Here is a 27420-nt window from a genome sequence, read left to right on the forward strand (position 1 = left end):
CTAAAATACGGAAGTTGCGTCACAATACTTGGCTTCTCGTTGTTCGAATATATGTATCTTGCACTGCACAACATCGTCAACCAAATATTGGTGTAGATCAAGATTAACGGCGACCAGTGTCGCAGAAAATATGATATAGTTCAGTTATTTTCATCTAATTGCAGAAGGTATAGTACCCAATTTAATCTAGTCATTCCGTTGGTCTAGTCCTTTGGCACTCGCAATTTCGTCTGCTCGCGTATTTCACTTTTCAATCCCAACATAAATTTGTGTTTATTTGTAGCGAGCGTCTTTGTGTATCCAAATATTTGCCGTACAGTTTACACCGCACTGTTCGGCGTCCTGGTATTATGTGTTCCCGTTGTAACCAGCTCGTACTGCTAGTTTTTCTTTTCAAGTTTTCAGAAATATCAGAAGTATTGTATGGCGTCAAAAATTGCGGGTGTGTATTGAATGTACTCGGCCCTTTCTTGCAAAAGGTGATGGAGTCTTCTGCCTGTGTTGGCTGGATTTTACCAGTAAAATGTGAATTTTGATGCTCTTTGATGTTTAAAATGAAAGAATTTTATCAAGTTCTCCCAAATTTAATATCAAATCATATACTCAGCATTTAAGAATCCACAATCCTTTCATGATTTTTATTCATAATTTTGTTCAAAATTACAGAATGCGATATTTGTATTATGAAAGTATTAACTGTTGCCCAACTTCAAGCTACCAAAGGAAATCACAGATTTCAGTGCATTTACTAGTTCATGAGCAATTCAAACACAAATATACTTTTATTGTCATTCATTCGTTGACAATAATGTATGGCTATTACATATTTAGTGTGACATGAATCACTGAAAAATCCATAATCAAATTGTCTTTTTCGTCAAAGGAAGAGGTACCATGGATGAATATACATCAACATCTCTTATGTATGCTGTTGCTGGAGTTACAACAGTATTCAGTGTGGTAATTGGAACACTCGTATTTCTAATATTACAAAGTAGAAGGATGGTTGTAAACATTGCTCACGGACAGTCAAACACTGACACAAGTGAACAAAGAGATGAAGGCGTAAGTAATCACTTGTACTATTCTCTCTCTCTCTCTCTCTCTCTCTCTCTCTCTCTCTCTCTCTCTAAAACCCTATAGCTGCCTTCATTAACTCTTCCCTAACTGTCAGAAAAATCTCCAGATGGAAAATTGTTTTTATCAATGAAGTAGGCTTCAATTTCTTTCATTCATTGTGTGTTTTTGAAAAGATGATTACAATGTGGGAAAGAGAAAACCAAGTGCACAGTGGTGTAAAGACATCTCAAAATTCTTTCACTCAAAGTGCGATAAACCATGCTTGCATGTATGATAAGAAGAGGAGGTATTCAAAACATGCACACATATATCTATTCATGTATACATCAATGTATACACTGTTTTACAAACACACACACACACACACACACACAGTCCATACATGTGCATGTATGTGTCTGTCTGTTTGTGTGTATGTGTCTGCTTATTGGTTATGTGGTAATAGCCAATTTCTCGACATCTTAGGTCAACTCAATATTTCTGGAAAGGTCATATATTACCAAAAATGCCTAAATGGTGCTAATATTCTAAACCAGCTTTAAAGATTAAAAAGATGTCAATAAGGAATTTTTCAAAATTTTGCGTTGCTTAATCTTATGGATTTCAATCTTTTAGAATTTAATCCTGTACCTCAATACATGGTTAATTCCAATCGTGATTAAAATGCCAAAATAGATAATTGTCTGATTTTTTGCAACTTTGACGTTTGAAAGTCATCTAGGTAAGTGCTGCAATGGCTTTATCTCAACCTGTGTTGCAATGAAAATCAGGAAAAATACACACCTAGACTGCAAAATTACTTGAATTTCTGTCAGACGCTTCCAATATGCTTCCAAGTGTGTGATGTTGCAAATTGTTAAAAAAACTAGAAAATTTTGCCACCCAACTCCTTTGTAAAATTTCACAAGCTAGTGAGTTATTTTCTATAATCGAGTGAGATATAAAATGAAAATTGTCATCACTAATAAAAAAATATCTTGCTGGGTCTTGTTACGTCCCCATGCTATTTTAACCGTTATCATGGTATGAACTTATCTTATATGTTTTATGATTTCTTGTCGTAGTTTTTTGGTCGCAGGCATAATATAACCTTTCCAAGTTATTATTATTAGTGTCGGTTACTAGAATCCTCTTACAAAGTTGAATTTTATTCAGTCTTTTCTATGTCATTGCATTTCCATGAATATCGCAAATTCATATTGGAAACAATTACCTATATTAGTTGTAATTTTGATATATAGAAAAACAATAACCACAAGCAGATTGTAGACTGTAGCTTGTTCATCCCAAATTCCCGGTAAACAGATTCACAATCACCATTGATAGCAACTTCTTTGGGCCAAACCATGGGGTGAAACAGTTAAAATTAAATGGCACACTTCATCGAGGAGCCCATTTTTACTGCGTGTTCATCCAAAAACTGAACATGAGTATATACTCCAGAGTAAGGATTGTTTGTTCATCCAACAAAGACAAACTGAAGCACTGTCCCTCCGTCATGACTGAAGCCATATATTTCATTGTACACTACCAATATTAACACCATCCTTGATGCTGCATAATCCCTGTAGTAATCAAAAACTGTACTGTGATATTTCTATCATCATGATCTGTTGCATGCTAATGAGCATTTGTTTTTACTTCTGGTTATTCTTAAAAAATAATTTATAATCACTAATCTGTTGTTTTTGAACACTTCACTTCAGTGGCACTTTTCTTTGATTTTGATATGTGAAAATACACGCACAAAAGAATTTTTATAACATATAAAATATTGGTGACCTCATTGTCAATCTTTTTTGAGAACTTACTGTGTAGAAATTAAATAAGTATCATACATTGTATCCAAACGTATTGTGTAGAGAAAAGACAATCAAGTGACTTTAAAGGTGATTCTTTTTAACTTTCTTTGATTCATGACTCACTCATTACAAGTACTGAATTAGAAAGATTGTTTGCTGAGGGAGCATCCATACATGTAGTTTCTGATAAAAGTGAAGTACTATGATGTGTTTCCTCGTACGGTGATACTTTGTGAATTGGTTTGATTGTCTTGCAGGCTGCAGCAAAACATTTGCATGGTATCGGTTCTCACCAGAGGTACTTAAGTTAAAGTCAGGAAATAATTCACCATTTTTCCTTCTTTCAAATAACATATGGATGATACCCTTTTCTCTGTTTCAATGTGTAAACCAATTATTAAACTGATGTTTGTAATGATAAACAGCTATGAAAATGCAAAATTAAAAAAGGTGTAATCGTTTAATCCTTTTACCCCATTCCCATTTCGAGTGGTCCAACATTGCTGCAGAGAGCAATAGGATCATACCAATATTTGATTGTGAAAGGGTTAACCCAAGTGCTTTCTGTGGTGCCATTTAGACTATGATATAGGCAGTAGAGGTTGGAGGGAAAACAAATAATTTCTACATGAATGGAAATTCTTACTTTGACATCATGATATTATCAATATTGTCACCTTACTTTAAAATCAAAGTATATGATCTGTGTGTGTATAGGGATGTTAATCCCATGTTTTTTGAAAGCATTTCTTCTGCAAACAGGAGTTCACTATCTTAAAATTGCCTCTGCTTTTTTTGTTTTCCACTTTGAAAATGTTTTGCGATCATTCTTTTCCACAAAAAGTCATATTTTTCTGTGATTTCATAAATTTTGGAGAATCATTTTCTGTTCCACCAAATTTATGAACTTTGCTTATGCAGATATGGATAAACTTTGATTATGCAGATATTGTAGCTTCATTGAAGGCTCGTCTTAATCTGACCCATCCAAGTTGTAGTGTTGTCAATGGGAAAACATCTTCCACTACAAAAGGCTTGTTCGTCTCCTGTATCCGTTGAAATCAAGCAATGCCCAGAGCTAACAAACATGTACATCCAATAACATTGTCGAGTTCTTACTGTTGCCAAATAATTATCAAATGGCCAACAGTTACTTTACATGGCAGCGCAGTTGCCCTAGTAAAATACAAACATGCTGTGTAATCACTCTTGACTTTTTAAAGTCCAGTTGCCATGGTAAACACGTTGTCAAAGGGTTCCTTTTTTTGCGTTGGAGTTGCTAATTGGAAATATTCAACCTTATGAAATCCATATCTCTTTTTTCATGTACAGTTATTAACTATTAACATTTATGTATATAGAGACCACCCATGTTGCTTGAACATTTCTTGACATGCAACATCAGGTATTAGACAGAATCCTGGCTAGGATAACTGATTTCTCTGTCCTCAAGCATTGGACAGGAAGTGTTTTGTACCTAATTAAAAGTTAGTCAAGAATTTTAGAGATAGTAATTGTCCGTCTCACCTTTGCGTCAGTATATTAGATGCTGTTCAGATACCAGCTGACTTTCTCCTAAATGTTTAGAGCTCACAGAGATCAGGCGTTTAGAGCTCCTGTAGTAGTAGTAGTAGTAGTAGTAGTAGTAGTAGTAGTAGTAGTTCTGTTATTAGCAAACATATCTTGTTTGCTGAAACAATTAATAACCTCGCCAATGTAACACTGAAGGTAATACAGAAAGCTTTCTAAATTTTGTTAATTTGATACTATACATTGATGCTGAGGAGATATTCTTATAATTTATAGTCTTCCAACAGTGTGTGCTCTCTCTCTCTCTCTCTCTCTCTCTCTCTCTCTCTCTCTCTCTCTTTTTCTCTCTCTCTTTTTCTCTCTCTCTCCACACTGTCAAACTATCTTCAGCAAAGACAAAAGTCTCATTTTATGAGGTGTACATGTTGCAGTAGAAGACATCTGGGCACAGTGTCAACTGTGTGCACCTAAGTGTTTGTCACTGCCACTCATCTTTGCCCTGAAGTTGATCATACCTGGTTTGGTGACAAGGATGTTGAATCTGAGTGTTTTTGACATTGCCAAGTGTGCCAGTCATCAAATAAACAGCTATTGCACCAAATTCATTTCTTTTTTGTTGTTGGCCAGGCCCAAGGTGATAGAGACGTACAGGAAGGGGAGAGTGAGACAGATGACATCGATAATTGTATTGTGGACCCCAAGGATATTGAGCCAGTGACAGAACCCGAAGCCACACATCCAGCCACCGTGGATCCTCTGGAATACTCAGAACACATCCAGGGGAAAGTCAAGCAGGCAAAGGCCAAGTACATCACCAAACAGATTGAGAAAAAAATGACAGCAAACCAAATTGCAGAAGAACGAGAGTAAGTTGCCAGAAAAACCTGCATTGAGTTATGAAGTATTATGTAATCTGTGAAAACAAGAATTAAAGTGCTAGGAAAAGCTGAATTCTCTTTCACATCCGTCCATTTGATGTCTCAAACTCTGCTTCAATCTAAATATTCCTTGAAATAAAACAATTTACCACAACTTGACAAAAATCATATAAAGAGGCAGCAATGTGTCATCATCTGCTTTTCTTGGCTGTTCTTGTTTTCTTCTCTTGTACCCGACAGAGGTGACACCTGTGGGAAATTCAAATTACCAACAGTGGAAATGTCACAATCTCTACTTTCGATTTTATCAGATGTGAATTTACTAATGCTCATGCAGTCTTCCTTTCTTGCAATATAATCAGCATTGTGAAAATTGTTGTCTTCAGTGTTTGTGACATGGAGCTAATTAATAGTGATTGTCTGCTGTCGTCCATCATCTGTTGACAACGGCATTTGTCAACTTCTCATATTCAAAGCTTCTTCTTTAAAATAGTTTGTTTGATGGGTTTGTAATTTGGTAGGCAGATTGTACATTTTTTCGTTTTTTTTTAATCTTAAACTGCTTATCAGACTTGTTTGAAATTTTTACATGAAGAGTCAATGAGGATGATCTATATCAGTTATGTACAAATTGTGAAAAAATCTGCAAATTTATATTTTTTGGTAATTTTTGCTGTTTTAGGTCAAAAAATTCCATAAATCATCAAAGTTCTTAGAATCTCCATGTCTGATAGTTTTGTATACAGGTTGGTAGGGATGACGCCATACAGATTTGTTGAAATTTTGATAAAACTTGCATACTTGTATTTTTGGGGAATTTTCACTGGTTTTGGTCCTGAAAACCACAATGTTTGTCTGAACAGTTGGAACTTAGGCAAAGTGCACCAGCCATTGCAGCAAGATCTGGTGTATGCTAATGATCACAGGTTTGACATTCCCGTCCAAAAAGATAATCAACAGCATATTCAGAAATTTGCTTCAGATATTCAAATATGTCCGATCTTCATCCGTATTCCCTTAATTGACAAACCAGCCTTATTTGTTGCCTTAATTATCTTAAATATCACAGTTGAGCTATATTGGCTGCAAAGTCGCTTGTTTATTACAGCAGTGGCGACTGGAAATTGGACACCCAATTTGCAAATTACCCAGCTGTATTGCTGGCCATATAGTGAATTCACTTGGTAATTAGCGAGGGACTTTGGTAACTTGTCAGCGATATCGTTTTTCATTTCAGTCAGCTGCAGACACTTTGTGCAAGCAGGGGGTATGTTGCCATAAAGCTTATCTGGGTTTGAATAATTCAGTGTAGGGGTGGCTGCTTGTTGCTTCATGGGATTCAAAATGAATAAAGATAATAATAATATCTGGAATAATATCAGACAGTGGAGCCAAAGTAAACCACTCAATAAAGATATTTCATCAAGCTACATTTGGTCTCATTTCCTGCTCTCTGAATTTCAACAAAATCTCCATCATGTTCATGAACTGCAAGTGTTGTGTTATGAATGAGTGGTTTCTTCCAAATAGAACGGCCAATGATTGGATATGATTTTTTGGTGGCAAAACTTCAGAGGCCGATGAACAGTCAAAACAATGTGTCCGGCGCAGACAGTGTGTCTGGGGAAATTAAAAACAACTGCACTGTAGACAGTCTGTCTGGGGAAATTGAAAACAGCTGCACTGATCTTCGTATGTAACTAACAAGACACTGTGATAAGGTCAAAATATGTACAAGAAAATTTATTTGGTCTGCAGACGATAAATTACAGTGACACCATTTTTTTTTCCTTTGAATATGGTATAGGCTTAGGCAGGACAAATAAGTTGTCTGAATAAGACTAGTGCATGGACCAGTGTGTGGTAATGTTGTTATCTCAATCTTCACCACATAGTGCCATCATAAACTATAACCCTTGGAAGAACTGGTTTTTTATTTGTACAAACAGAATTTCTGACTGCATCAAGTTGGCTTAATCAACAGTAAAGTGGCCTCCAAAGTTGCAGTGTCTCTACAGTTCAAAGTTACATGTATTAGCCGAAATGATCACTTCTGCTGGACCTCACTTTTAAACTGTTTGGGTTGTTTGGGTGTAAACTGAAACCACGAATGAGGCCGGACAAAGAGTCTCCACATGTCTACACCCAACTCAGAAGGGAACCAGCTGCACTATTTGGAAGAAACCACTCATTTACAACACATGAAATCGACACAAACAAAAAGGAACTTTATTGAAATTCAGAGAGCAATAAATGAGACCACAAGTGTAGATTGAAAAATATCTTTATTTTTGTAGTGTAGCGTATTATATCCCCATTATATCAACACAAATATCATAATTATCTTTGTTCATTTTGAATCCCATGGCCATGAAGCAACAAGCAGCCACCCCTATACTGAATTACTCAACCCAGATAAGCTTTATTGCAACATTCACAAAGTGTCTGCAGCTGACTGAAACACAAAACGATATCGCTGACAAGTTAGCAAAGTCACTGGCGAATTACAGAGGGAAACAGCGATATGCCTCCCAATACAGCTGGGTACTTTCCAAATTAGGTGTCCAGTTTCCAGTCGCTCTCGCTGTAAAATAATATTTGTATATTTTTGTGCTAGTTTCCTTGACAGAGCCTGGTGAACATTTTTTCTGTTTTTTCCTCACAGAGTTCAACGTCGTCAGCTTGAGGCAATCTTCAACTTAATGAAACAGAGTGAGAACAAATTTGGCACCAGCAGCATGGAGGACATCGACGAACAGTTCAAACTGTATGCATAAACTGGTGTGAAGATTTGAATTCATAACATGGAAGACCAAAACCAAAGACACTAACAACTCCCTATGCTTTACTTCACAAAATAGACCAATGCCAATGTACTCAACTCTCTCTCACCTCAGATCATTGCACAAACACCCCAGCAGAAATCTGTCAATAAATATTTCCTCATCAAGGGAAATTCATGAGCACCAAGAAATTTGATGACATTTAGGTCATTGTTGCACTAAAGCCATTATTTATTTATTTATTTTATTTTTGGTAGGTATAACTGTCATGTAATGTACCTATAGGGTGCCTATGGCATGCTGTATTATCATTACGGCAAGACTTCAAAACACTGAGTCTATGCTAAGCTATAGTGCAATACAACATTTCCCTAGGGGGTACATTTGTATTTATGCTTCATCAAAGGCACCCTTAGGAAAGTTCCGTTGAGGACTATAGGAAAATTGGGCCCAGTGATATTCAGGTTTGCACTGTCTCATTCAAAGTCTGATATCTGACATCATGTGATTGTATCACATCTGCTAGGTTTGGCAGGACTTGTAGTGGGATCGTACTCTTCATATTAGAATTCACAATTCTTCTTGGGTATGTTTCTTTTCAATAACCAAGGCAGACACCCTCAAACAAGTGAATCATTACCATAAAATAGGGATTGGACTCTGCGTTCTCCAGGTTGGTTCTTGATTTTAATTGTCCAGAGTTTTTCGTTGGCGTGGCAATACCAATACACAGGAATGTAAGGAATGAAAGCTTGAATCTTTTCGGTAACCCTGCTGCTGCAAATTTTATGGCTTAGTCTACATTTAGGCTAAATCAGCTTAACAGAATGCATCCCAAAGACTGCAAGAATATGAAATTGACCATGGTGTCCGGTGTCAAAGCTGAAATTGGCATAAATTACGCAACTAGTGTCTAGTCTCCTTGATCTATCCTTGCAGCACACATAATATAATGCCAAAGTGAGGCCTTATTCAGTGAATCGTACTCCCAAATGATCAACGCTGTTTATCCAAGTAAAATAGAAATCGTGACAAAGACATCTTAAAATAGACCTCTGTAGCTTTCAACTTCAAGGCTGATACGGCACACTGGAAATGTGATATATTTAGACATATCATACAATGAAAAGCATAGTTTCAGTTGTTTATTTGTGATATACAGTACAGTGAAGAATTTCCAGAATTTTGATTTACTTGCCATGATTTGAAGCCACAGTGAAGTGATATTTTCACTGGCAATGTGAGACATGCCGGTCCATAAGTTAATATGTCAATCGTATTACCAGGTAGCTGGGGGAGTGACTGAAGAGATTTCCTTGAATAGTACCATGTAGATTCAATGCCAAGCATCACAAGTAAGAGAGAATATACAGTCATGTACGATTCCCTGCAATATTTTATGGTATGAGCGACACTATTGTGAAGTATATGTTGCTAGATAGTTTTTCTGTTTACCTGGTGGTCAAGTATATAGTGTATCAGTCAGATGAAACTTCATGGGCTATAGTAATCACACATAATATTGGATGGTATGGAAGCTCACGTCAAAGTATATGAGCAATACCTTATACATCAAAGTCTACTTTTCCTTGCAATACACGTCTTTGTTGGTGTACTGTGTCATGAAAGTTGATGTTAGCACAGAAGTGTTGTCTTTGTCAACCATCGTTGAATAGGTGCCTATCAGGCCAACCAGGGAATCGTTGAACTCTTCATTGTGAATAGTGCATCTTTGCTGGCCACAAGTGATACTTCAGAACTTGTTAAAAACCTACTGTTACTAGTATGTTGAAGTCATTACAAGAAGTAATCACAACAAAGATTTGGCATCAGGGAGCAACTGAACCCATGATATATGTGTACGATTAGTAGATTTTTTAATATTGTCAATTTCAACCATTTTTTTTGCCAATTTTAGACTTTGTCTAAAACCGTCCATAGATCTTTGTATTAAACCTTGTCCGTCCTGAAGTTAGTGTGTTACCTCCGTTAGATAGTCTGGTATTCATTCTTAGAAAACTTATTCTTATTCGTTTTTAGATAACTTGATATTGTAATGTGAAAGTCTGATTTGTAATTCAGTCATTCAGATCTCCATCGAGATGATACAATCAGGATAAAATAGCAAAAAATACATCCAATCAGGTGCTCACACACGGCTTGTCATCATAAACTAACCCCATCACCACCATGGTATGACCCAAACCCATTGTTATTGATGGTGCTTGTGGACCTGTTTACAGGACATCAGGGTGAATAAGTTAAATAATCTTCAAACGAAATTCAAATCATTTATCAAAACTACACCTTTGTACAGTGTATTCTTTATGACAGGCACTCTGTATTTGTGATGTAGCCTCAAAGCAGTGGATTAAACCAGGAAATTGAGTGGACAGCAATTCAAACAAACCCACATGCAAATATAGAAATATGTCTATTTCCGTACACGTTTGTACACATGGGCTTGTTTCTACCACTGTAGAAGAGTGCGCCTCCTTGTTATTCCAGAATAGCAGCATTTGCTGTGTGATTAGTGGAGATTTGCGGCCATTCACACCGCCTCTGTTCTGTGGTTATAGCATATATTTAAGGTACCCTGTGGATTTACACCTATCAGTGTTGCACAGTTCTAAATTTGTCTTTGGAAGGAAGTTATACATGGTTGGCAACTCTGAAAGTGTATGTGCAAATGACAGATTGTTTTGACTTGCTGTGTGGCCGTTCGTTTTTTTAACTGCAGCTAGTATAAGAGCTCTTTGGATCAGACAAAATTAAAACTTCAATTTCTTTGTGGAAATAGCTCTACAGAGTCAAAGAGCTATAAAGTAAAAAAATGTACAAAAGTGGTATTATTGTAGCAAATGGTAGAAAAATGTCCTTGAGCAAAGTACGATTTCATTCTGCAAGGCATGTGTTGTGTCAACCAACTATATTTTTTTCAGATGTTAGCAAAATCTTGCCAAAACACACTCCCATCCATTTAGTATATGAACTCTTACACCAGAAGTACATTTCAAGAATATGTAAATTTTGTTTCCATTGTCTTTCATGTCTTTCATGTACATTCGTAATAGATTCTGTGTAATTTTTTATTGTCTATAGAAATTGTAGCGTTATGTCATTCGTCTTATTCAGTGTTTGTATAATAAACTTTAAAAAATCAAAGCAGTTTTGCATGTTTAAAATCCGCACCTTGATACTCAGCTTACATGACATTCATGACAGACTTTTCAAACATGCATATTTCTATAGTCTACCATGATTTCATTGGCGACATTCTAAGAAAATATCTCAATAAATGTGTTTTTTTTTTTTTTGTTCAAGCACATGCCAAAACATGAGTAGAAACACAAAACTTGTGCATCATCAAATGTATATAAATGTTATATCTAGAAGTAGTTTCTTTTAAGTTGGCTTTTAGAGAGCTTGTTTTTCTGGCAAGAAGGGTTGCCATAGCAACATCACCATGGTTATCACAGCAGCAAAATGACAATGTAGTCACAAGGTCATGTTGCTGCAAGCTATAAATGTATAGTTGTGCATATCTCAGGCAGGCATGAAATTCATATGGTTTCTTTGATATTAAAAACCCTGTGTGGTGGAAGTGTGGTGTAGTGTTACAGCACTCTTTCATAGTTAACTCTTGGAGTGCTGAAGTCAATTTTTGTCACCTTTACAAAATATAACCCAGTCAATTTTTTTCAGATTTTCCCCACAATGTTTATCAAAAACTTGAGCCATTAAAAGAGATGTCCATTTCATCCAAAATTATTTTAAAAAACAGAAACAGGAAAATTTGTAAAAATTGTAAAATGTTTCACTAGAATTTTGGTTTGAAAGATTACAGCGCTCTAAGGGTGAAATGGAAGTCTAACCATCCCTGTGACAATCTAATCAATAGAGGATATCTACAGATGGGTAATATTTAACAGGCACCACATGTAGAACAAGGATACACACTCTTTACTGGCATCTCTTCACCTATGCCATTTGATGGTACATACTGCTGAGTGGACTTTCCAAATCCTAAAATCTCAGACCTTTAATGACAGAAATGCATTCTCTGTGATAGATTTCTGAAGTGGCTTTTGCAATTGCTGGTCATAGATGGAGATGAAACTGTACAGTAAAATTACTTTTCATAAACCAGGTTTCAAAATGTTTTATGACAATTGGGCCATCAAGAGCAGAGTTTAAAATGTTTGAGGCATATAGTTGTAGTTACTTATAGTTTTCAATGTAATAGTTAGAAGGAACTGATATCCTTGATTTGTGTATCCAGCCATTCATGATTTGCCCCGGTGCTATGAAACCCTATACACAGGATTGGATATGAATGTGGGAAATTTTTGTATGGATGTGTTACTTACAAAACTGCTACATTTAATCAGAGGAACAAACCCTTGACTTGTATGCGCACGCAATTAGTAAGACACCAAGAGAATTGGTATTGATTGTTTTATTGCACACTTTCCTACTACTAGGGTGGCCAAGTTAAGCTAAAATGTTGCGACATTATACGCAACTCACGCACACTGAAAGTGAAATTTGATTTTCGTGAAATTTTAAACGCCATTTTTTCTGAAAAGAAGTAGCTCAGTTACTGAAAAAATAGATATTTCCAATTAAAATCGATGTATGAGGCAGGTTTCATTAAAAAACTGAAGAAAAAACGATAGAAAAATAGTGTTTTTCCTCTCCAAAAATGCCACTTTGTACTGACCGGCCACAGCGCTCGAGCGGTCGCCGCTCATGGCACGCACTTCTGAATCCAGTCAATACCTATTTCGCAACGGAACTGCTTTCGGGCCCTGTGCACGCTGTCATAGAACTGTGAAACTTGGCCAGGAAGTGGCAGACCATCCCATTTACATGTAGTGGTGAGTTTTTGTTATATTCTGGGAATTTTAGCCAGCAAACACGAGGTAAAGTGAGTACGGTGAATTCGGTGTAGATTTTTCCCATTTAGATACATATTTTTGCCATAAAACTTGTAGCATGCTCTTTTTAAACATCATTCCAACATTTCTGTGAAATATGACGAAAATCTGTCCACGAGCACAAGTACGAATCATAAAAACAAAATCATGTTCATTCATAGACCTCAGTACAGTGTAACTCAAGATGGCGGCGGAAGGCAGTCACACTGACACACCATTGACAGCCTGCCTGAGGCTGAAGTTAGGGACAGCTATTTCTTACAATTTCATGGCTGAAAATGAACTGCATTAAAAGACAATTGGCAGTTTAAATTGATTTGTTAGAATTGAGTGTTATTAAATAACATTGTGACAAAATTTCATTGTATTGTGAGCTCTAGTTTTTAAGTTATGTGAATTCAAAATTCATAAAAACATAAAAATCCATCCATTTTTCGATGGTACGGTGCCGCCGCAATTTTGACTAAGTCAGACAAAATATTTTCAATTTTCAACACTCACAGTTTCAAAATCAAAGACGTGCATCAGTCAAATCTTGATTTTTCCGTAATATTTGGTAAATCTGTGCACAAGACCACAGAGTTTAATGATTCCATGTGAAGTAAATAAAAAATTATGGGTTGCCAAACTTGAAGGAATCGGCATTCATTGAAATAATTTTAAAATTTGCCGAAAATTGTCCGCGAAAAAATGGCATTGTTTTGGCTTTAAAACTTCATAACTTTTGATTGGATACAGCTATTTGCATAATTTTTTTTTTATTTTTCTTCTTTTACCCCATTCTTGCTAAAAATCCATTTAAACTGTGTGTATAAACAAGAGAAAAAAATGGCTTGGCCACCCTACTACTACAATCTCCTTTCAAGGCCTATTTCCTGCCACTAGCATGAGAGGCAGAATATTTTCACGACTACTGCCACTAGGGGGCGCCAACACTAGATGGGTTGTATGGCCTGAAAACCTTCGGACGCCTCACTCAATTCGATGTGGTACATTTTCCAGAGATCAGTGGTCACAATTCAGGAAAATTTGTCCTTCAGTATTTGCAGATGTGGCAAATAATTGTGTCGTGTCCACCTTTGGTCGATAAACTTCCTGATCGAGATTCACAAGATACAATAAGCTGTGGTTTTCTTGAACCAAACATCTTTCAACACAAATCTCGTTTTCAGTTTACAAGAATTTATTTTAAATGCCTTGACAGGAAAGGCTCTCAAGTAAACAATTACTCAAGGATGGCATTCTGCAGTAAAATTGTAGAACACGGCAAATACTTGAACTTACACAAGGATAGATTACGGTCTTGTTTAATGACAAAACAAGTACAATGCTGGATTCAAAGTGTTCACTTCAGGTAAAAGTTTCAATCAAAGGATATATACAGAGTGAGCCTGTGAGTTGCAGAATGCACATAAATACCAATGGTGGAATACCAATGCTGGTGATGGGTTATAACAATTGTAAAATAATATGTAAGAGCATTCGTAACCCTACATGTAGCTGACAAAACAAAAACTCTTCAAATTACATGTTTTATGAATTTTACTTAAACAGTTTATTGTATCTTGAATATTTTTTATGTCAAACTCAATTCATACTCAAAAAAAGGTAAAACACAAAAATTTATACACATTTGCTTCACAACAATTACAAAGACCATAATTCACATGATACACCATCTACAAAAGAACTATTCACATGAAGTCTCCAAAGCTGCTGAATACATAAATCTACCAGAATCTTGTAATATATTTGTACAAGGATATTGCCTTTTCAAAAATTTCATAAATATTTAAAGTTGATGTCGCAAACGACAAAGTGCCTATGCCTGACACAGGTTATAAATTAAAACCATTTTAAAGAAAATGATAATTTCTTGGTTAGCTAAAACATGAGAAAGACGTGTGTCAAGAATGTCCAGAAAATATTACCATGCAGGCACTACTGCATACCACCTAAAAAGAGTAAATTATTTCTTTGGAAAAGTATTCATCTGAAAATCTGAAACTAATTTCCAAAACCACATAAATGCTCTGGGTTACCTCAATAATGTAGTTAATGTCGTTTACTTGACACTAAGAATCTTCACTATATTGTACGTGGCTGGGTTTGGAAGAAGTAAACTGTATTCTGCTTCCATAAATATGTCCAGAACAGGCTTTTCTCAAGCCTTTCACGACATCCTTATGTTAAATCTAGCAGACTATCATGTTTGATCAGATCTATGAACTTTAACATTGGGTGGAAAAAAAGAGCTCAGGATTGATGGAATTCCCTTAACACACTAGTTATACATTTGAGATCATAAAGCCACGATTAACACAAATCACGATGATTCTTGAATACTGCTGGACTGAATTTTTCAGTAAGAATAGAAGTAAATTAAAACTATAAAATCTCCACCCCTGTCACTACATTTTTAATTATTCAAATATCATTTGCTTTACATTTCAAAGAGATTTCTTCCTTTCATACAAATTTGTGAAGAGCTTCTATCCATTGTCTGACTGACCAACGTAATTATGACAAATTTTATTCAGAATTTTACTTTGTTTTTCAAGATGTCTTCTGATCAGAAAGCATTGGGTTGAGTTAAAGAATAAAGACATAGTTTCATAGCAAATGAATTGGGTACCCCATGTGTGTACTGTGTAAATCTACAAGAGAGATTTTCTGTTTATCTCGAACATACAATCACAATTTTTAATAATGTATGTACCCTCCCTCTCTGCACCAAACTTTCTAAATACATTATCTGTTTGGGTTTTTTCCGATAATTGTAAATAGTTGGGGAATAAAAGCATCTGTTAGAATCAGCAAACATCCTATTGGTTCTTTTTGTCTTCAGGTCGCTGAACTTCTGAATATGGTGGAGGAGCACTCTGTGAAGGACAACAAAGAATGACATGAGAGGAAACACATGATAGATTAGAACAAAACTGTAATGAATCTTAACGTGTTTCCATATTCATTCCTTGCATAAATCATGACATGCAGAAACAGTTTCCCATTGTGAACTGACGTCTTGTCAGTATCTAATGCTTGAAGACACCCAGTGACATAATGGTGTCCAGTTATGCAAAGTGTACCATAATAATAAGTATTACTCATGTATGCAAATCTTCTGATGAAGAGGTTATTCGTATACATCAGATCACACACTATGTACTTGTCAAAAGTAACAATCATGGGATGGTGAACATTTGCGTGTTAATAAATACATGAAAAAACCAATGATAAAACCAACTCAACACGATATTACAAAGAAGAAGCAAACTCATGCATGACTGAAAGTTTTAAAAAGATTTTATACAGCAGTACAAATACACTTGTACAGGAACTATTTTACAGTAATACACAAATGTGTTTTCCACAGGAAAAAAACCCAACAAAACCTTTTCACTGGCATGTCTTCTGCTGACAGAAAGCTAACAAAACCTTTTGACCATTATCACATTTTCTAAGGCAAGTTAAACATCAACTAGATAACCTGTTTGGATTACTTTACCTGTGGTTGTGGCATGTAAACATTCTGTGGATTTTGTGGATTGTAATAAGCAGTGCCTCCATTGGTCATTGCTTCTCTCGCTTTGGCATCTGCCATTCAAAAAGAAAGATATGCAGGGGTGTTATAATAAGTTATTGTGCTCGATACGTAACGGGATGGGTAGGAAGACTAAATGGACCCCTTCCAGAAGAGTAATATCAACTGACGATTCTTGGCAAAGCATATGCTGTATACACGTATATCAGGCTTTTGCACTTTTACGCCATTTGCTCTTCAAAAGTTACAAATCAAATCTGTCAATTCATAGAGCCTTGAAATGTATTGGAAAAGCATTAATTTTCACTTTGATTTTCTCTGCGGTGTCATGTTTCTGGAGTATGCAATGCATTCCGAATGCACTTAAAATTTTCAATGAAACTGTCACAGCTATAATTCTTATCCTGCCTAGTTCATATGTCAACCATGAGGTCAAGTTGGTTACAACCAGTGAAGCATAAAGATCCCATATGTTGCATTTTAACAAATACTTGAACATTTGAAGACCTGAATAGATATTGTAAATTTGATCTTTACTGACCAAACCTGCCACAACATACCTTGCAAAGTGGGTCAAAATATGCATGGATTTGGCTCAATACCGCATTTACTGACTTGGCAAATGGGGAAGTGATACTGTCTTGCAGGATAAATGATAATGTCCATACAATACAGATTTTGGTGTTCAACATATCTGGTGAAATCATGGTGTCTAGTAATTAAATTCGGTGAGTAAACACTACACTGTGGATGTTATGATACTACAGAACTTCAAGATTCATATTCATTATTCTTTTATCGATGATTTGGCAAACTTCTATGAATATTATTTCTGACAAACCCTGAAGTCCTCCATAATCTGCCATTGGAGGGGCCGATGGGCCAACAGATGAGTAGGGTGGTGGCGCATCAACTGGATGCTCTATGTGTAAAGAAACAACAAACATGGTGTTATATGGCAGAAATGAGAGATAAAGTGTATTCTGAGTAATACACATATGCTATTGTTCACACTTAGGCCCAGGGCTGCCTCTGGGCCTAGCATAAAGAATGTGATAAGGAAAATTTTGGTCAACATTCACACTGCACTGGTATCCTCCCACCTTTAAGTGAATTATCAACCTCGCTCTAGGCCTACTGTAAGGGCGTAAACTGGGCCCAAGGCCAACATAAACTGTTCACACACACACAATTTGGACCCAAGTCTAAAATTTGAGTAGACTCTGAACTCACCCACCAGACCCTATAAGAAATAGGCTTGCCCAAGACCAACCAAAGGCGGACATAGCGTTTTCACGTTGTTTTTTTTTTAAACCAGGGTCAACTCAGAGGCAACCTACACTATATTGTGTGAATGTAGTAAATGTCACTGAAAGATATATTGTCAAATTTCTTGATAAAGCATCATAATAGGTACAGACAAGATCCTTACCTTGTGGGGGCGCTGTTGGTGGATAGGCGGCTCCCGTAGCATATCCATAATCAAATCCATAGGCTGCTGGTGCTGGCCCTCCATTCATCATTGGTGGGGGTGGTGCATAGGCACCTGGTGGAGGGTATGCCTGGGGTTGTGTAACCCGAGGTCCCGGTGGAACATTACCATCTGATAAAGACATAATTGACAGCCTTGAGTGTGACAACAAGGAAAGGGTAAAGCTCTGATTTTACAATGAATATACATGTCAGTTTCAACCCAACTTTATTCCTCAGTTACATTGTTATCATGGCCAACACTGTGCCATTGAGGATGAAATATTTCACGTTTGAGGAAATTTTTTATCCAAAGTGAACTTTCTTTGTACATTTTCATTTTTGCAGACTGGTATTTAGTGAAAGCATCAGCCTGGGTGCATTTCAGACCAGCATGCGGCATAGCATCAGTTCATCCATCAAAGATATAATGAAAATAAGATTCATTGTATCTGCTTCCTAACATGATCACAGTAATATTATCTCCTTCTTTTTTTTCTGTGTCTATCTTTTTTTTGAAGACTGATTGGAACTAGAAATCTCTATTATGTGATGAAGAATATATCAGAATCGCTTGGCATGTGCGTCTGCTAGGTACAAAGCTGGTATTGTGTGTGATATCACATTGAAAATATGCAGACTGCAAATGCATAATATAACTGTAACATTTACTTTGGCTTGCTACTTTCAGTAGCCTCTCTCCCAGCTCTATGGCACCACCAGTCTTGAATGTCAGTTTGAAATACGAGGAACCTTCCCAACCACCTATATTTAAAAGAAAAAAGTTCCATGTAAGGTCTGGTGAAATGGTCCCGGTCGTGTGACAGAATATCTTCCAGGAGGTCAATACTATTACACTCGCAACAAAATTGCAACCTAAAAGTACGCGCAAGTGTTAATTTTTTTGATATTTCTATGCGCGGCTTTCATGGGGTCATTTTGCGACACTCAGGTCACGCCCTCAGCGGGAGTCAAGGTCGGCCGTCTGTGACGTCACAGGTGTGTTCATTTACATCGAATAGCGGTCCAACGCCGCCTTATCTCTGCCCGGTATCCGCTAAGAAAACAGGCTTCGCGCTGCCCATTCGCCACGTTCGCCGATGCGAATCGAAATCCGAAGTGGCGAAAAAAATCGATCCTAATTCGCCACAGTGGCGAAACTGATTTTTGTTTAAAAAATATGGTAAATAAAGAAAAAACGTGGGTTTTTTAGTCTTTTGTTTAATCTGCGCTTCTCTCTCGGCGATTCGCAAAAACTGTGTCTACTTCCGTATTATTGCGTTCTTTCCGTCGCGTCGTACGTATTTGCAATCGAGCCAAGTCTCGCGAGAGATTTGACGTCATGTAGTCTAGTGTACAGCATGCATAAATGGCTCTCGCGAGAATTGAAACTTACACACACGCAATCGAGCCCTTGTGATAAATTTGACGTCATTTTGTCCAGTGTACAGCGGGCATAGGAACGCTCGCTCGCGAGAATTGAAACTTTTGCTGTACATAGCAGACATACGCATTTTAATCGAGGCAACAAGGTTCGGTGTTATAGTTGATTTACACTGATTGCGGTCTAGATGTTCTGTGTTGTGCATTTTAATCACGGTCTTATAAACATTTCATGTTGTGGTCGAGTTGCATCGCGTTCCTCGTGGTCCGGTATTCCCCGTTATTCTTCAATTTAGCCTCAGTAATTGCCGTCCCAACGACGCATTCCGTGTTGCTGTCGATTTGTATCATGGAGGACTCTACCTCCATGATTTGTATCATGATCTCTACGTTCCGTGTTGTTGTTCGTTTTTAATGGTAGTCTCAACGTTCAGTGTTGCTGTTCATGCAGCTGATTTGCATCGTGGTTCCAACCTTCCGTGTCGTAGTTGTAGTGCATTTTAATCACGGTCCCATTTACGTTTTTTACTGTCGATTTGCATTGCGGTCACGACGTTCCGTGTTGTAGACTAGTGCATTTTAATGGCAGTCACAACGTTCAGTGTTGGTGTTCATGCAGTTGACTTGCATTGCGATCCCAACCTTCTGTGTAGCGAGTAGCGAGGCAGGCTCAGCCGAGGGACCGTGGCCGATCGTACGAACCAGCCGAGACAAGCACATTATGGTTAATGGTTCAACACTCCACACTTGACTGGAACTTGAAAAAGTTTACAGTTGAGCCGTTCATGTTCTTGCCGCTGTCACAGCCACCAAAAGAACAACGTCTTCCCAAAGTGAAGGAGGACACTGTCCTGATCATGTAAGCGGAAACCCTAGAAGTTACCCCCGTGGGGAGCTTATGGAGGTGTGAAATACTTCACTTCCCGTTATGAGATACGACGTCGGGCAAACTTCGGAAAGCCGAAAAAAGTCGACTGGAGAGGCTCGGGGGACACGCCCACATTACATTTTCTTTTGCCATATTTCATAATCACGCGCGCTAAACGAAAAAAGAAATGAATGCAACTGTTTTATAGACCATCAACTGTATTTTTGTGATTTTGCAACATGGGCATTTCACCAGACCTTTAAATGATACCAGAATCTCTTTCAAGTTATTTCCTCATGGGCAGATTGCACTGGATTTGATCACATATACACTGCTTGGTGTTTCAAAGCACGTCCTTGGTGTCCATTGTCAAGTGTAATACCATGTGTTATCAATATAATCACCTATAATTAGAAAATTACAGAACCGAACACCATCTTGATATCAGGTTATCAGAATTTTTTGCATGCAATGCAAAGAGTTGCAATTTCTTTTACTTTATATTGGCCTAAAATCTTTGTAATTCATGAAAGACTGTTTCTGTGCACTAAGTTGTGCCGGGCTTTCATGATAAAACTGCTGCAGCATCAAACATAGCTGTAAATAAATAATCCATAGGATAAAAAATCCATTTTGGTACAATAGTCAAAGACTAGCAATTTAACAATGATTCTGCTCAAATTCTATTTGCTTTCTTATTCATCATGCATGTGTTTTTTATCTTATAATAATTATCCATTCATTTTTTAGGCAAGGCAAAATAATTTCTGTCCAAATCCTAGTTTAAGGTATCAGTTTAAACAAGAAGCTATGAAACATATGATTTCATGAAAGATCACTAGATGAGCTCCAGTCTGCTCATTGCGACTGATCGCTTCAATGGAAATATGTAGCCCTGTTGACACTGAAGCAAAAAATCAACTTACAAATAAGTGCACATGAGTGGATTTTCACAGGATTTTCATAGGTTTCAGTCATAAACCTTTAGCATAATACCAGTGGTGGTCAGTTATGCTATTGGATTGTCTATTGGATTTTGATTAAAAATCATCATTGCGAAAGCTATAAAACAGTTTTCTTTTATCTTATCACAATGATTCCCCAGGATTTTATGAATCTATCCCTATGTTGGTATGAGTAAAGCTGGACAACCAGCCTCATTTATACATGCCATCAGACACTACTACATTTTGAGTTCCATCAACCTCCCATCATGATTGATTCAAATACTTGGTGTGGAATAAAGATAACGTTTCAAGTTCAGCACTGAAATTCAAGTAAAAGGCATTGTAGCTAAGTGGAGCAAGACCACTGCTATACCAAAAGGGATGCTACGACAAAGAGTAAACCTTTTCACCCCACTGCCCTGTACAGAAGTCCAGCATTGCAATTGAAAACAATACAGACTGGACAAAACCATAGTGCCAAAAGGGTTGAAGGATGGCAGCTAACCAAGCCTTGTTACCCTCACACTGTTTTAATATTGCTGGTATGCTGCTCTTTAATTTTAGATGCAAAAATAGATGTCTATTTATAAAATCATGCATTGTGAAAATGCAGGTTCTCATCAGTGACACATTATGCGCATGCTGACAGTGACGGGAGCAACGATGTTCTGATAAGAATAACCCTGTTTGTAACTGGAACTCTTCTATCTCTCATAAAACATAATTAAAAATTTCAACCACTTTCAAATTTATCATCATAAAATAACATGTGAAGCCATTTGACTGAAAATGGGTTTGAAATAAAGTGTGATTCATATTCCTCCCTGTGAAGTATATGGTTTCACTATTTGTGTTTCTATTTTGTTGTTGGTCATACTATATAATGGCACATATGGTCAAAAGTTTGACTCTGAAACAAGATTGTTGTGATCATTTTTGTTGTCACCGTCATCATCACTATCATCATCATTGCCACCCACCACCACCGTCATCATCATCACTATCATCATTATCGTCATCATCATTGTCACCACCCACGACCTACGTCATCACCATCATCCTAATCACCATCAACATCATCATCATCATCATCATCATCTTCATCATCCTCACCACAACGATTACCTTCATCATCACTTATAATAACTCTTATTTCCTTCTATATACAAGTCACACTTTTCCATAAAAACAAAAAGTTACACTGAAGTTTGGCAGTTGAGCATCAGAAACCATGCATTTAACTGAGTGCAGAAACCTTTATGTACAAAAATCCAACAGGGCTTTCCCTCTTGTAATCAATTGAGGGCTTAATGGCTGAAATGATGCATTGGTGATGTTACAAACTAAAATATAAGTGTAAATTTTCTGCAGAAAAAAGCGAAAATGTCTGACCTCCTGGTTGAGCCTTGATCCTTCCTTTGATGTAATTGGCACCAAAGACAGGCTGTTTTATGTCAACTTCTTTCATGTAGTAGAAAGGCATGGCAAATGACACCAACAGATCCCTGTTCAGATTGTGAAATATAAGCTGTGAAGGAAATACAGACAAAAGGCAATGTCATTCTAAATTTCAAACAGGTTTCTTTTCTAACCATATCATGTTGTTTCTTCATTGAAAAAAACGTTTTTATTAAAAGTTATCAATATTTTGTGTGTTAACACTTTTATTGTAATTTCTCTTTAGAGTAGATACAACTGAATCACGAAGAATGACTGGGTTCTTGAACATTTTGTTTGTAAGGCTAGGAAGAATAATGAAATTGGTCCTCAGAATCACCACTTCTACTTTAGCAAATTTGGAAAATTTTTGAAATTTTGGAAAACACACACTTCTGCACTGCAATTATTTTGAACCAATTTGAAGCTTGCTGTTTGTATTGCGTACCATAAGAGCACCTACTTGATGATGATATATTGAACTTTACTCAGATCACATTACAGTGTTTAAGACTATTGTGTAAAATGTGTTGGGACAGAGATAAAGAGGTTAAAACATTGGGTCAAAGTAAAAGGTGTGACTGTTTAGATCCAAACTTGAGGATGGTTTACTTTTAGGGCATTTTTGTTGTGCAAAATTTAACAGTTCTTTTGTTATCTTCTTAAAGCATATGTAAATGCTCAGAATTTATTCTGTCAACACTGCTTGTATGTGTAAATTGCCTCTGTTATTGTGGACAACTAGAGGGAGATTTGCTGGTCCAGAAATAAATGAAAAATATCGCTCACTGCTTCTGTGGCTTTTACGAAACAAATCAATAACAATAACAGAAACAAATCAGAGGAACAATATTTTTTTCCTCTGGCCTAACTACAATCAATTGCTCCATGCAGGAAACCTATGTTACCACATATTCTTGAAAGAATGTACAGAATGGTATAAATACAAAAGTAGTTTCAGAATCTAGTAATTATATCTACAAATCAATCGTAAGATTCAGTTTTTTATGACAATACTCACACAAAGTACCTGCAAATGACATTTGAAGAAACAATGGAAAATATACAAAACAAATGAAACGATTTCAAAAAGGAGTCCCACACAGGATGATTGGTGTACAGCAGAATGTGTGGATTAAAAGAGTTAACATACCAATCATTTGAAGAAAAAATTATTTTGGAATTGGGCAAAAAACTATTGTATGACAACCTGCCAACAAAGATCTACATTTGAAGACTGCATTGTTGATGCTAAGACTTACACTGAGTGTAGGACAGAATAGCACGACGGAATGTCTTATTTCAGATTTTGACATCACCTTGTGATGGGTAGCGCGAGTAAATGACAGGTAGAGAGAATATTGCATGAGATCACAGTCCCTCCACTAGGGACTGTGATGAGATCAACACAGCTTTGAACTTACCCTCTGCGTTGTGAGGTATAGCTTTCCTTTCTTTGTTCCTTTGAAATGATCTGGTATGGGTTTCATGTCAAAATCTAATTCCACATCTTCTTGATGCATAAGGATGCTGCATGGCAGAAATACATTGAGAAAGAGCATAAGATTTGCATCTGATACTGATTATATAGGCAAAAGTTAAGATTGTTGGACACACACATAGTTTACATTTATCACCAGTAACATGGGGAGTCTTTAGCATAAGGGATGGTAGGGGGCAGAAGCCCCTCAGAAAAAAATTTTTTGCACATATCCAATTTTGTGTTCACTAATCTCCACTTAAATCTTTGAAATGACATTAAAGGCCTGTCTTGGCACTACATTGTCTCATCAGAAAATTTACCCGCAAGATTACAATTTCAATGGAAAACAAAAGCCTATCACAACTCCATATCCCTCTTACGGACTAGAACAAAGGCGATCCCAGGGATCGCGAAAAACCACCTTTAACCCTTTGAGTGCTGTAATATTTCCCACCAAAATTTTAGTGCAACATTTTACTTGTTTTTATGATTTTTTCTGAAATTATTTTGATAATTTTTGACCAAATGGACATCACAGTTCATTGGTTACACTTTTTATCAAAATTTTGGCAAAAATCCAAAAAAACTGACTTGGGTACACTCAGTGTGACAGTTTTCGGACGCCTCAGTTTTCGGACATTTGTGACATGCTGTTAGTTACACTCACTTCGCTCCGTATCGATAGCGTTTTACAGGTCATGTGACCTCATATTAAGTCAGGTGACACTGTTGTCCCGTTTTCGATAGTTCTTTTTGGTAGAAGCTATTGAGTTCGCTACGAGCGGCGGTCACAAATTGTCGTCTGACACCGCGTCAGTGATACTGTCAACATATTGCCGTCAGGTCAAAGTAACTGAAATTTTGAATAAAGTCCTATTTAGCATTGAATTTCGAATGTGGGGGAGAATAATGATTTTGAAAATATTCTTTCCATTGTTCGCTACGATTGCATGTAGTTTTAACGAAAACTGCGCAGTTGTTTCTAGAAAAAAGAACATTTAATGAACGTATGAAGTGTACAAGTTTTCGGACAGACAATATTAGCATAATTGTGTAAACGTAGTAAGTGACTTACCGCGTAAAAACTTGACAGGTAAATAATGTCGTACGATGAAATATACTCGCTATTTGTATTAAATAATGCCTGTGCGATTCTAATACAAACAAAATATGCAATGGAAACAATTATAAGTAATACTCACTGAACAAACTTAGCGAAGTTGGCCACACCGTACGATACAAGGTGCCGAAAGCAAACACACACAGAGGCAGCCCGTGTCCGATATCTAGCGCTATACACGTCGAAAATATAGTTGAGTCGTCCATGGATTAAACATAACTAATTATCATGAAATATTCTTATATACAGTTTACTAAACACATCGAAATTAAAAATTGGTGGTTTGAAGTTTCAAATTATCAATACTTAGCTCCTAATCACATTCCAAACACGACGTCCGATTTCTGGGATTGCAGTCCGATTACTACGCCATCGAAATGGGGTCAAAACTTTGGCAACTTTGACCCCGAAATATCACTCCCGTCGTATCAACTGAGTTTGAGAATAACCACAATAAAGTTTCGAAAGGTATGGTAATAAGATTTCTTATTGCTGGTCATTACGAAACGACTTTAGGCGAAATTTACTACCCTGTCCGAATTCTGTCACACTGAGGGTATATTTTATAAAAGTGACAAAAATTGACTTTGGTGCTCAAAGGGTTTAGTACAGAAACTTGAATCTTACTAAAACCAGGCCAATTTTTCAGTATATAGCAATGGAATAATAAGGATCTTTTCATGAATGACTCTTCATTTATCACTTTTGACCAGCTCCACTCTCTGTAGTAATAAAAATCTTATGTTTATATTGCTCTTTACCGCCCTCAGTGAATTTAAGATACCCAAGTCCTTGGTGTATATTGTATATATATTTTTGTTATTGTATAGTATGCTGTGCTTACATTGGTTCCAGTAGTAGATGGTGGTGATAATTCCATATGAATTTGAAAACAGTTGTCATTTTCATTTATAATGTCAAGATGATGACAAATTGCAGCCATGGATGATGTGATAACAACCAAGATGACCTTTGACCCAGCATCGGTTTCATCACAGTCACCTGACACTTATCTAACAAAGGATTCTGAAAATTTAACATGCTTTGTTTTATGTCATCAGTGTCAACATTTTCTTTTTGCATTTAACAGAGGACAGGCTTAATAGGGAATAAAAAAAACAGAAACTGCGCCGTAAGTCTGGTTTTAATAAGATGGAAATGCTTGAGAGAGAAGGTTACTGGAATGGTGTCACTGTCAGTTTCAGTTTCTCTACTACCTCCATGGTTTCAGTTTCACTGTGTACTCTTGTTATCAGACCACAGGTTGGCACTTTCACATTTTCTCTTCAAATGCCTACATTTTGAATACTTTGTGTAATTATGTTATTTGTTCATTCAGCAGAAACCATGATAACAATAATTTAGATTTCTGTCTGTCGTTCCCTGTCCAGAGAATACCAGCAGAGAAGTCCTCTGTTTATATCTCACGGGTCAGCAGTAGCAGAACTTGGGATCCTGCGTCTATTTCAAAATCGCATGTTTCTCCCACCAAATATTGAGGAAAAAATAGTTCAAGAGCGATAACTGGAAAGTTGATATGCGAGACAAAGTTGTACATCGCACTGTAAAGTTTTAATGCAGTCGTTGTATATCATTTATTATAAGGACCGTGATTACAGTTACACAATTAAAATCTCACCAATACCAACACAACTTAGGCCCAACAAGACAGGAACAACACAAATCTTGGGAAGCCATACATATATCGTAAAGATGAGACAGCAGTGGATAAATTCCTTTCAATATGGATGCCGAAATTAAATGTGATGTTGCAAAGAGTACTTTGCAATTGATATCCTGTAAAAGTTTTGAATTCCTACCTTTCGCCCTGGAACAGAACGACGCCATTGCCTTGTACAGCCTGATTCAGCGCCATCTTGAATCATGTGAATGTTTTTCTATCGAGATGACGTCATGCATGTGGTTACAAATGACTTCTCAACTCTCGTGAATGACCACGCGTGGTAAATGACGGTATACGAGATCAGATTTGCTGGGTGTTTTGGACCCTCTAAGCTATGTTAAAAGAATATTTTTGGAATTTATGAATAAAAAGTTGCGTGCTGAGGCAATAATACAGCTACAGAATGAGGTTATATACTTCTAATATCATCATAAAGCTTTTCTGATGCTACAAAGTCCTTAGCGTTGCTTT

At 36.8% G+C, this 27420-nt stretch overlaps 2 protein-coding genes across 3 annotated transcripts; one reads left to right on the forward strand and one right to left on the reverse strand.

Annotated features, from left to right (window-relative positions):
- Positions 1-12: 12 nt before the first annotated feature.
- LOC139151602 (matrix-remodeling-associated protein 7-like) lies at positions 13-11238 on the forward strand. 2 transcript variants are annotated; one of them, XR_011556463.1, is made up of 5 exons: positions 21-167; positions 884-1065; positions 5040-5278; positions 7956-10074; positions 10114-11238. XR_011556463.1 is itself a non-coding variant. In XM_070724515.1 (4 exons), exons 2-4 carry the CDS (start codon positions 895-897, stop codon positions 8065-8067), a joined length of 522 nt encoding a protein of 173 aa, XP_070580616.1. In that variant the 5' UTR covers positions 13-167; positions 884-894; the 3' UTR covers positions 8068-11238. The 2 variants fall into 2 exon arrangements, 1 of the variants encoding a protein (XP_070580616.1); XM_070724515.1 differs by having other exon boundaries at positions 13-167; positions 7956-11238.
- A 3066-nt stretch (positions 11239-14304) lies between these two features.
- LOC139151601 (WW domain-binding protein 2-like) lies at positions 14305-27213 on the reverse strand. The gene is made up of 8 exons (XM_070724514.1): positions 27086-27213; positions 24087-24192; positions 22618-22753; positions 18700-18792; positions 17990-18160; positions 17399-17479; positions 16522-16610; positions 14305-15895 (listed from the first exon to the last, which is right to left on the reverse strand). The coding sequence occupies exons 1-8, from the start codon at positions 27139-27141 to the stop codon at positions 15839-15841; spliced, it is 789 nt and encodes a 262-aa protein (XP_070580615.1). The 5' UTR covers positions 27142-27213; the 3' UTR covers positions 14305-15838.
- Positions 27214-27420: the final 207 nt, after the last annotated feature.

Source organism: Ptychodera flava, chromosome 15 (genome assembly GCF_041260155.1).
Source record: "Ptychodera flava strain L36383 chromosome 15, AS_Pfla_20210202, whole genome shotgun sequence".
Lineage (NCBI taxonomy): Eukaryota > Metazoa > Hemichordata > Enteropneusta > Ptychoderidae > Ptychodera > Ptychodera flava.